Here is a 12,516-nt window from a genome sequence, read left to right on the forward strand (position 1 = left end):
AATAAGTATCTTTTAGACTTTTATTAACATTTATAAAATTTAACATATTCATATATTATTCTTACGTCTATAATCTTAAAACTTTATATAAAATATATGAGGTAATTTCGTCTTGGAATCCCATAAGATTTATCCTTATTTTAATATAAAACATCCATTAATAATAATTAATAAAAACCTAAATATTTATTTGTGACAACTTATTATAAGTTTATGGAATGATAAGCCTCATTTATGAGCTATATCCAATATATAATTTGCATTGGCCTTAGCACAAATAGGTTTACGCATAATAACACATATTAAAATCATATACTTAAGAGCTGTCGATAGAGTAATTTTTCCCATGGTACCTATGTTTAAATAAAATGTAAGTCAGTTAAAAAACAGATTTGCTAAAGACTTACGTTCTAAATATTAGACAATAAAATAATATACAGAATGTAGCTTCAGAGAAGTCATGTTGTTTTATAACACTGCCTGCTATTTATCCTCCTCTATGATAGAGTATATGTTTGTTTGTTTTTCAATTGTACTCTTGCATTTAATAGTTATGGCACATTGTATATTACACATTGCTCATTCAAGGACATTACTATTTATTTGACTTTCTTATGAATAAAAATTTTCCTTTCACTAATATTTCAAAAAATACAAATAAAATTCGAGTTGTTTATTATAACTACAATAATAGTAATAATGTCTTCACCGAATTTCGTAAAAAAGAAACTTAATTATAACTTTTTGAGAAAATATGTATAATATACCATAGTACATAATATTATGTATAACAATTAACAGTACATAAACATTAAAATAATGCATTATTAAAAAAATAAACAATAGAATATTTCTACAAAAATTTCACAAAAATCAACTAAAATTTAAGGCCCATATCATTAAAATGTGTTATTATTTTCAAAATTACGTGTTCTTGATGCAATTTCTCCCAAAACATCATACGTTCATAAAACGGGTTTCTGCCTTTTGTCAAATCAGCGCCTATGCTTAAGAAATTGAGCTTATTTTCATTCTCCACAGGGTCCCATGTTATTTGTAGCAAATCATCATTGTCTGTTGGAGTTGGGTTTCTAAAAAATAAAATCTATTATAATGATTTATACCAAAGGACCCTTAATTGAGTTTGCAGAATTTCAATAAGTTTGCTCAAAAAGTATATTTTTTATTCTTTTTTGTACATATTATTTGTTTTCGGTATGATTTGGTAGACACTTAAAAGAAATAATTTCTAGACATCTAACTTGCTATTGAGTGAAAACTTAGCACAACTATAACATAAAGATCAAATTTAAATCAATGATTGTTAAATGACAGAAATGTTTAATTTTGGATGAGATGAGGTGGACTGTAAAAATTGAAATATAGAGATATTATAATTTATAAATACAATCCCATACATATCCCTTACAGAATGTCCTGTATAAGATTATTTAATTCTAAGTATGTACCTATGTATTTAACAAATAAAATGCACCACTATATAAATCATTGTATGTCAGTAGGTACCTAGGTAATGTTGATAAAAAAATAAATCAAGTATGCTAAATTAATGAAAACACAAAACAAACATATTTTTATTTGTCATCATGAGTTGCAGTATTAAAAAGTTAATGTAGAAAAGTTGATAACAATTAAAGCTAAATTGTTATAAACTTTTTATGTTACCAAATTGACAAAATTGTTTGATTTTAAATTTCTTTAATAATAATCTAAATAACTTACCCATATTTAGCAAAATTCGTCCACATTTTAATAACTCTGTTCCTTGTTGTTATTGAGTCTCTGCTTCCTTTATAGTATTGAGGTGATGATGATGATTCAGATGAATCCGATTTTATTCTGAAAAGAAATGGTAATTCGCCTGCATGTCCTATAGAATTAAAGAAGTCCAATATCTTGGGCACATACCACTCCCCACCATAATGTACTACATAGTAATAAATGTTGCATTCAGGAGCAACTTGACTGTGTATCCTTATAGTTTTGTCCATGTAATATAGAAAATAATAATCGGTAAGAAATTGCAAATATTGTTTCCGTGTGAGTTCATTGAGACTCTCAGCACCTTCAAAGTAGAACGATAGTATTTGTTGTCCAATTTTTTTGGAAATATCACAGTTCACATTTGACAATGTTTTTGGAACTAATAAACTCACATTCTTATTAAACTTTTCATAGTCTTCATAAAAATTTGCCTTCATATATTGTAAAACAGATGCTTCAATATTATTGCTTCCTATAATTAGAGGTACTTTATTGAATTTGCCAGATTTTAAAATGATAGCGGGGCTTTTGCTTAGAAAAACACACTGGCCTTCAAAGTCATTTTCTATACAAGGCTTGAATATGGAGTCAAATGTATCATTTTCTAATCTTTCACCCGCTTTAAAACATGAACCATATGCTTTAATTAGTTCTTCGGCTGGGATTGTACGCATCTCTTCCACAATTTCTATTTTGTCTGTTTTTGTAATGTTCAATTGTTTAGCTAACTCCACTACACCTTCTGCAGGATTCCTTCCTAATGACCATCCATTCAAGGCACTAGAGCTTTGTATAATAGCTTTGTGGAATAAGCCTTCCGCCATAGGCGAAAGCATCAATAAATGGACAATGGCACCACCGGTACTACTTCCAAATGCTGTGACATTGTTGGGATCACCTCCAAATTTGCTAATATTCCTTTGCACCCATCTTAGGGCAAAGACTATATCTTTTAAACCACTATTACCGGGAGCAGCAAAATCATTCACAGATAGGAAACCTAAAGGTCCTAATCTAAAGCCGCATCTGACGAACACAATATCTTGATTATTAATTAAAGTTGGATCAAGGATTTGATCGATATAAAAAATGAAATTGAAGCTTCCAATCCAAAACATAACAGGTAGTGGTACTTCAGGCGTTATATTGGGTGATGATACTTCAATGTAAAGGCAATCTTCAGAACCAACAATTTGCTCTTCCAAGTAAAAGCTCAATGGCAATGGTGCATCTTGAGTACAGTCACGTAAATCTTTCCAAGGCTTGTTCACCATAGGAGGCTGAAATATTTTTAAAATGTCTATAACTTTCATAGTTAAATAATTTATTTTGTTTTTACATTAAACATCAATGGTGAATTGGCATTTGGCAATATGTAATAAAAGTACAAAATTAATACATACATACATCAAGAACAATCACAATATCTACAATGATATTTTTATAATTGACTGGTTGGCCTAGTTGGTAGCGACCCTGACTTTGAAGCCAGAGGTCATGGGTTTGATTCCCCATGGGTGAAATATTTGTGTGATGAACATCAATGTTTGCTCTGTGTTCGTTCGGGTGTTAGTTATTTACATAAATATATATTAAAATAATATACGTATGTATGTTTATCAGCCATTTGGTTTCAATAACACAAGCGAAAAGCTTAGTATGGGATTCTGATCCCGTGTGTTGTGTGTGAAAAATGTCCTGTAATATTTATTTATTTAGTTGAGTCATGCATACTTAAATACCTACCAATCTATTAATTATTGTTATCAAATTTATTTGTTAGTCACTTCACATAACACTCAACAAGTATAGATAAAGAGATTTTAATGATTTCTGGCTAGTTGTATTTATTTTTCCTTGGATGAGGAATTTTGGAACTTAAAAATTTGCAAAACTTACACAAACAAAACAATGGCTATATAAGCATATAGTTAAGGTACATATTCTGTTACTGAACTTATAAGCACTAGTTTTTATCAAGTATAAATAAATTACCAGAAATCTGAGACGTCCCAATGGTGGTTCTGCATACGGTATACTTTTGAATTTGTAATATGTCCCTTCATCACTTTTGTCAATATATCCACATATAGGGCCTTCTTGTGTCTCTATAATATACTTAGATTCTTCAGGCAAGTTTTCCATTTTGCATTTATGTTAACTTTTCATTATCACTTTAGCTAAAAGGTTATGCTAAAATGTGAAAAAAAAAACGAATTAAAGCTCAATTACGTATATTTATTTTATATGAATACATCATACTATCATTTTATTTGTTAAAAACCTCCAACCTTACCTCTTTTTTGAGGAATCAAATAATTTTTATTCATAACAAATCTTATCTTGTTTAGTGTAGATAATTTTCTCCTAAACCTATTAATTATATCACGTGTATAAATATGATTGATTCTACACTACACTTAGTAAATTTCCAAATGAATTGTATCTGTTTCAAACTAAGGTTTCAAAACTCAAAAGTAAATATTTTTTTCTGTCACAGAGTAATTATTTCAGAAATTTTTGTGACTTGTGACGCACTGACGAATCTGTGCGTATCACAGTGCGTATGTACTATGTCCATGGACCATGAATTAAATTGCTCTGTGATAGATATACAGTGCCACAAACTTATCTGACCCGGTGGCAAAAACTGGAACTACGTGCCGCCATTTTGAAATGTCACATTTTCACAGACTTTTCATAACGGAATATTTTGTTTATCATGTTGTTTATATAAAAGAAAGCGACATCAGTGACACTGTCACCGGGTCAGATAAGTTTGTGGCACTATACTTGTGGAGTGAGTGGAGACTTCAGAGTTGACCTTGGAGTTGGATAGTAAACTACTTAATAACACTGTTTATTAAAATAATATATAAAAGGTAGTAGACACGTACTCTGTTTTTTTAGTATATATTCTGTAGCTGCAGTTCGACAGAAATAAATCTGGATTAAATCTATATTTAGCTTAGAGTATATAATATACTATTGTAATATATACTCTAACATCTTATCTAAGATATTTAGAGCAGGGGTCACCAATTAGTTATGCTCGGGGTCCGTTTTAAGAAATGAAATGACCATCGCGGTCCGCACATTTTATAGAAAAAAAATTTATTAAAGAAATGTAATTACGGAAATAACAAAGAAAATTTTTTACTTTTCAATGGGAAAAATGATTTTTTTCTGTTGTGGACTGTCTGTCTGAAGTTTGGAGTATAATTGGTGCACGCTATTGTCATTAAATCCTGGAGATGTTCATTAGTAAGTTGAGATCGAAATTTATTCTTAATGAAATTCATCTTTGAAAATGCTGCTTCACAAATATATGTTGACCCAAACAAAGTAAGAAGTTTCATAGCTATTTTTTTTAGTTCTGGATATTTATTACCACACACAAATTTTATCCAGAACTCTTCACAGGAAACCCGATGATAAACCGTTAACAATCCGCGAACTTGCATGTTTGTCGAAATTTGTCGAATTGACGTTAACAAAGATAGTGCGGGAGATACATTTTTATTAAATTTCGTGCTCTGTAGTGCAAGTTGCTGTGTTCTTGCGGTCCGCACAAAATGGGTTGGCGGTCCGGATGCGGACCGCGGTCCGCCATTTGGTGACCCCTGATTTAGAGTATCCAGGCTAACGAAACATGAGACTGGCTTTTTATTTCGAAAATTTATATGGCAACACTTATAATATAATGATTAATGACGTAACTATCAAGATTCAAGTATCATTAAAACCTGAGTTGTTGATGTGTCAAAGTGAAAATTATTTTTGCGATTTTAATGATTTCTAATTGAAAACATTGAAAAGCGACTTACGAAAGGTTCTTTTTACTATGATAGCAAATTTGAAAAGAAACAAGTTGAATGAGATGTGTAGAGTCTCAAGTGCGGGACGACCGGGAGCCGGTCGATCCACATTCAAGGTTATGTGCGGGGCGACCGGCTCCCGGTCGATCAACAGTCGTGGGTTTTGCGTTCGCTTTATAAAACGGTCTATCGTCCTTCCTTTTTCTAACTTATATGACATGTTAAGGAAAGAACAGGCTAGCTATAAGCCAAGTTAACAACATAACCACATGATTTATGTGGCCCACTTTTGATGACACATTGAGTGGGTATAGGTCTACCAGAATCTGATGGCATATTTATATTTACGAAATAAAAGATTTTCATATGGCAATTTTATTTGACAACTATCAAATTGGTTGTCAAATTATTTGTCTTCTTTGCAATTGATGAATAACAACGGGTCACCATGAAATTTGACTTTGATTGCAAAGCATTAAATTTCGTAGTTTAGGTCGTAATTAGACGGAAAAAAAATATATGGCATGAAAAACTTTGCTTTTGTGCTTAGAAGACTGATTGAAGGAAATTTTAAAAAATCTCGGATTTTAATTTTTTATTGAAAATAAAACTATTGAAATAAAAATGTTTATTATTTTTATTAAGTTTTACTATCAAATTAGCTTACAGAGAAGTGGAAAATAACTTAAAAGTGCACACTTTTACTTTTTCTTTTATGTTCATAGCTACTTTCTCTCTATAAACCCCAAATATAGTCGCCCATCATGTTTTCATTGTATTGGCCTTGATAGCGTTGTACAAAATTCATGATGTCCTGATGGAAACGTTCTCTTTGCTCTTCGGAATAGGCCCCCATATTGTTTTTAAATTTATCCAAATGAGCATGCAGCATATGTACTTTTAATGACATCCTGCAGCCCATGGCCTTAAAATTTGTAATTGGAATTTGCCTTTCCTTCCAAACACCTTTTACAATATCTACAAGCAACATGTGGAGCCCATGGCTTATCTTGATTCCGTACAGGACAGTCAAAATATGCTTCATAGGCTTCACAGAGAACGTGAGATGTCTTTAGTTCATATTTCACGTCTCGAACTTTAATAAATTGACCACATATAAAACAAAATGCATCAGCATCGTATTTGCACTTTCGTGACGACATTTTAAGTTATTCTGGGCTTGTAAATAATACCTGATGGTTGTTTATCACTCGGGTGCCATCTAGCGGCACAGTGTAAACGTTAATATCCCACTCTCACCGCGCGGTCTTTTTAAAAATATTAAAATCAATTAAAATTTATGAAAAAATTGAAAAATTAGTATTATTATAATAACTATCACAAAAGCAAACTTTACACCGAAAAAAGGTATTTTCTTTTCGTTTTTGTGCATAACTAACTGGAAAATAATAGTATAAACTTTAGGACAAAGAACGAAAATTTTTTTGTCGAGTCGTGTATAATTTTTAGGATTTTGTCTAAAAAATCTTCGAAAATGTCGAAAAAGCCGCTGCGATCACAAGCAAGAGGTGTTGTTTATAATGTGTATAGAAAAACATTCGATGAAGAAGGGTCAAACACATCACAATTTTCAATTTTGAATATTTTATTGGTAAATTGGACTTACCCGTTTTGATACTTAAAATAAAAAATATTATGAGTAGGTAACTATAATATTGTTTGTTGATTACAATATAATTTTATGAAAACTTATTACAGGAGTTTCCAATACGGCTATTCGTCAAGTCCAAGCTGTCCAAGTCAATTTTATAATGTGTGTATCTGTAATACTTACGAATATAAACATAGTTTCATTTTATTTTTATTTTATTTTATAAAAAATTATTAGCAATCTAGTTTTGATCTGCATTATCATTACATCCATATTTTTACATGGCATAATGATAATGAATATACAAATATAGGTATGTGTAAATAATAATATATGTATTACATAGATAAAAGTAATATGTATATTATACATATAAGTATGTGCCTACATAATATTAGGTGGATATCTCATTATTAAGTACAGTATTGTTCACTTATGTAATGTGACTAATGATGTTGAGGACAAAATAAAAAATAAGCAGTATCAAGATCGTTCAGTCCATTTTCCCTAGGGTTGCACACTCAAAATTTTGATTTCCCAATTTGCCATCAGATTCTGGTTTACCTATAGTTTTTTGTACAAAAAAATAAACACTAAACAGGGAATGTGTAAAAAAAATGTATGGGAGGGTATTAGCTAGTTCAATAAAGAAACGAATCTTCAATGGCGGCCAAAGCTGACTTTGACAGATGGTAGGATCAGCAAAAAAGAAAATAAAAATAACGTAAATTGATAATTATTTTATTTATTATTTTGTTAATTATTTTAATTTGTTTGTTGACAAACTGTTTTGTTATGATATTTGTGTATTTATATGAACTATCAAATGACATATACAGAACGCAACAAAATCCCCATTAATACTCGTAGTCTCGTAATTAGCCCATAAACTGAACAACTTTCCCCAAAGAATATATTATTAAAGAAAATATTATTTACTATAGCAAATACATAATTGTCATTCTAAATTTATGATCGGGTTTCGTGACCCCTATGGTCGACAGTTAGTCAAATTCAGGTAGTCAAATTTGAAAATTATAATTTTGAGCAATACATTTCTTTAAATATTTCTTTATTTCTTTGTTTGAGATTCATCATCATCATCAGCCCATATAAGTACCCACTGCTGGGACTATACAAGTGGGAATGGCAGGAAGAAAAGTTCATATTATTTCTTGTCCATATTTTTTTTTTGCAATTTCAAGGCAATTCTCAAAACTTTAAACTCCAATATCTCAGAAACTAAGTGACTCCTCACCCCCCCCCCCTTTGGAGGAGGGATTCCCACCACTCTCCCCTCCCCTCCCCCCCCACAAAATCCTTAAATTCGAGGGTTGTATTTGTACACTTCTTCCAAAAATTATAACAGGGAAAATTAAATACATTTTACTTTACCCTATTTTTTTTTGCATACCGTACGGCCGTGTGTGAGCGAGAGGGAATGATAAGCGCCGCCATTGAAGATTCGTTTCTTTAAAGAACTGACTAATATGATGTTTTTATTTTCTCGTAAGAAGAGTGTAACAAAGGATCAATAAATATTAAAATCTCACTGAACAGCTGTTTTAATTTTTTATTAGCAGACAAAATGTAACAAAAATTACAAGGGTACATTTGCTTTGACTTACAAGTTGTTTTTATTTATTTAAATATTACCATGTTTTGACAAGGCATAGAGTATATTTCATTATCTATCAATATCTCAGAGGAATAAACCTATAGAGTACTTGTATCGAGCGTATACAATTTACATATATTTGTTTCTCTCTATCTAAAGAAAACGTCGTATGAAAGAATGAGATAGCTATAGACTACAAGCTACGTTTCAACATAGTCATGGCACCATTTTTACTATAGGTACGTATTTAGATAGATAGAAGGTGATAGTGATGGGATGTGCTTCCATCGATAAAATCGTGAATGCATTTTGCATTTACGGTTTCGTGAAATAATAAATAATAAAAAAAAAACAAAATTAATCATTAATTTTAGTTGAATACATTATTTGTTTAATCCTACGAATATAATAAATGCGAAATTATGCGAGAATGGATAACTTTCTCTTTCACTGCTGAACCGATTACAATGAAATTTTGTACATACACACATAGGATAGGTTTTATACCGGAAATCCCACGTGAACGGGAACTGTGCGGGATTTTCTTTAAAAACGCGGGCGGAAAGCTAGTATATTTTAAAATAAATTTTAAAACTTGAAATGTTACTAATTTAAAATAAAGATGGAAATGATGATAAAGTTAAAGGAGTGAGGAGAAAGGCACAGTCAGCATGAATTTTAACAAGTTCATAAAAGGACAGTCTTAAAGAAAACATTTTCCTTACATCCTTGATCCTACTAATAAAGCGAAAGTTTGTGAGGATGGATGTTCGTTACTCTTTCACGCGAATACTACTAAACCGATTACAATGAAATTTGGAAAAATTACTTTTGATCCCGTAAATCCCACAGGAATGGGAACTATGCGGGTTTTTCTTTGAAAACGCATGTATATTAAGTACTAGCGGTCCGCCCCGGCTTCGCCCGTGGTACATATTTATGTTTTCTCTACATAAGAACCATCCTGGTACTTCAAGGAATATAATAAAAAAAGAATTATCGAAATCGGTCCACCCGTTCTCGAGTTATGCGCTTACCAACACATTTTGCGATTCATTTTTATATTATAGATGTATTTCAATTGTAGTTTCTCATCTATGAGAACTGTCATTTAATCAACCGTTTAATTTTCACATAGTTACACATTTAAAGTAACTTATGTGTAAAAAAATTTCCAAATAAAACACAAATGTATTTATTATCTACAGGAACAAAAAAAAACGTAAGCGTAAGATTGCACAATTCTTCTAGAGTATCCATCTTGATAACACGCAGGCTCGAAATGCAGTGAACACAATCTAGCAAATTTCGACGGCGTCCAATCTACTCGTCTCATGTTTTATACCCATTTTTTATTTAGCTCTGGAAATCTAAAACAAAATGAATTTATTAATAATCTAAAAGAGAAAATAACAACAAACTAAACAGATAAGTCAAATAAAACAACCACGTGGTATTTTTTATTTTCCTGCTGTAGAAAATTTACATCTATTATTTGCAACAACAACTACATATAAATCTGATATAAGAAACAAAATAAATAAATCAACGTTAATATGAAATAGATTTTTTGTCATAAATCGATAATATACGCTAGACGTGTTACAACACTACGGTGGTAAACAAAATGCCAAACGTGATAATATTGTGACATTTTTTAAAAATTATTTAATTCTTTTGTATTCCACAACCCCATAAAGTGGGTAAATGTTACAGTTACAACATAAACTTATAAAAAAGCGCTTGATAAAACCTTCAAATAGGGTTAGAACATAAATATTTATCAATTTGCTGAAAATCACTTACCGATGGAAAGATATTTTTTCATTGTTTTCATCCAAAACTCCCATTCGACTAGTAATAGCCGGTAGCTAAACATACAATAGTCATTTTAGCACACTGACAAATAAAAAGAAACACTATACACTTTATATTTTCTAAATATTTCGTTAAAAACACTTGACGCACTGAGCCCACCAGCTGGTTGGAAAACAAACTGACTGCCGGCGCGCTACGTTTGAAGACAGTGCAGATACTCTATCGCTATCTCAATCTGACTTATGCTGTTATTGACTAAGAGTAAGTAGATTAGAAAATATGTATTTTGTTCTGCCTCAATATAAGAACTCTATAGGTTTATTCCTCTGAGATCAATATATATATATACTTGCAAATGTGCTATTGATAAAGGAATCTGAGATAATCGACTTTAAAAAAATATTGGACCGCCAAAAACCCCATTTGCGGCGGCACCGGGAGCCGGTTCCGCACATAACCCGATTTTTGCAAAATGGCGTCCCGCACTTGAGTGGATATTCCCATGAAAAAGGCGGCAAATTCAAAAATCTTTTAGGTGTCAACACTGATATAGCACGCTGAAAACTTATTGATACTTGAATTTTTGATAAAATAACATATTATTTGAAATAAATAAAAAAAGCTTTTCAATGTCGATTTATTGTCAATTTATATGTCAATTTATTTGTCACAATCAGAACTAAAATCAGAATCAAGAAATTCAATGCCTTCATATGAAAAATCAATGTCAGTATCATCATTACGCACAGAAATAATGAAAGTAACCTGTCATAGCAGCAATTTTTGTCATCATTAGTCTGTTTCAGATTTCATTTTTTTATTGTCTTCTATGGTTATGACTTGCATAACTAAATTATGAATTGTGCTTTTTATTAATTCATCATCCAAGGTGGCTGAAAAAAAAAAAAAAAATTTATAGTAGTTTTCACTTAAAGATGCCCCAGTAAGTTACAAGGTCATGAACACGACGTCTGGATCTAAACCAAAACGGAAATCGTGATCACATTACAGTAAAATAAAAAAAGTTAGACAATTGTGCTAAAAGTATCAACACGTTGTTGCCAACCTACCTGATGTTGAAACGATGATTATATTTATTATTCAATGTAAACAACAAGCTCCTGACACTACTTTTAATAGGTTTCGGCATTATAACATTAAAAAACTCAACAAAAACCGGATTATTACGAGGTTACAACAGAATTTGTGACGATCTGTTTGACAGATCATAGTATTGCTACTATAAGAAATAAAAGGGTTGTGGACTTGACTCGCTTGACAGACTCTATTTTTAGATTTTAATATTACGATTAGGTACATAAATTGACAACATTTCAAAATTTTAAGCTACTTATTTTTTTATTTTAATGAAAACTAGATCAAAAATTATTACTTATACACGTATTTTTTGCTTTTTCTAAATATGGAAGTTTTCATTCATCTTTTTGAGTTTTAAAATCATCTCATTCTAAAATGTCGTAAGCGCCAAATGACGTCATACATACGGAGGAATACATTTTTTCCTTTGCCACATACCTAGTTTAAATTAAAAAAAAATCTTGACAGTTTACATTTTGGCACATTTGTCACTTTGATTCGTCAAGCTTTGTAAATATTGTTATTTGATAATTGCTGATCCAAATTTTAAACAAAAGAAACTTATTCACAAGTACTGATGATGATGACTTTATGCAGGATTTGTTAATATCTGGGAAACAAATATACTATCCCAAAAACGTTGGAAAGTGTTAAATAAATACAACTTTTAGTAAGTAAACAAAGTCTTTTATTTCAAGAAAATTATGAACACTATAGGCACTATTTGTATAATATAAATGAATTAGTCCAACTCCAATCAAATAAAC

The 12,516-nt window shown here is 30.9% G+C and overlaps 1 protein-coding gene and 1 long non-coding RNA gene across 2 annotated transcripts; one reads left to right on the top strand and one right to left on the bottom strand.

The window, feature by feature from the left end:
* Nucleotides 1–23: 23 nt before the first annotated feature.
* On the bottom strand, nt 24–4,505 carry LOC149905275 (esterase FE4-like). Its single transcript, XM_090106298.1, has 4 exons — nt 4,082–4,505; nt 3,781–3,978; nt 1,744–3,065; nt 24–1,091 (listed from the first exon to the last, which is right to left on the bottom strand). The coding sequence occupies exons 2-4, from the start codon at nt 3,928–3,930 to the stop codon at nt 878–880; spliced, it is 1,686 nt and encodes a 561-aa protein (XP_089962424.1). The 5' UTR covers nt 3,931–3,978; nt 4,082–4,505; the 3' UTR covers nt 24–877.
* Nucleotides 4,506–6,469: 1,964 nt separating this feature from the next.
* LOC149905276 (uncharacterized) lies at nt 6,470–8,857 on the top strand. The gene is made up of 2 exons (XR_016457179.1): nt 6,470–7,215; nt 7,323–8,857. It is a non-coding gene; the product is annotated as an uncharacterized LOC149905276 (long non-coding RNA).
* Nucleotides 8,858–12,516: the final 3,659 nt, after the last annotated feature.

Source organism: Colias eurytheme, chromosome 10, assembly GCF_061535395.1.
Source record: "Colias eurytheme isolate Ceu_HAF_F1 chromosome 10, ilColEury1 Martin Lab GWU primary, whole genome shotgun sequence".
Classification (NCBI taxonomy): Eukaryota; Metazoa; Arthropoda; class Insecta; order Lepidoptera; family Pieridae; genus Colias; species Colias eurytheme.

What these genes read in the sequence shown, in the direction of transcription:
- LOC149905275 (XM_090106298.1), bottom strand. Translation starts at nt 3,930, where the DNA reads ATGGAAAACTTGCCTGAAGAATCTAAGTATATTATAGAGACACAAGAA. An exon ending in TGGGACGTCTCAGATTTCTG is followed by an intron (nt 3,066 to 3,780) that starts GTAATTTATTTA and finishes AAAATATTTCAG; the next exon opens with CCTCCTATGGTGAACAAGCC. An exon ending in ACGAATTTTGCTAAATATGG is followed by an intron (nt 1,092 to 1,743) that starts GTAAGTTATTTA and finishes TTTATTTTTTAG; the next exon opens with AAACCCAACTCCAACAGACA.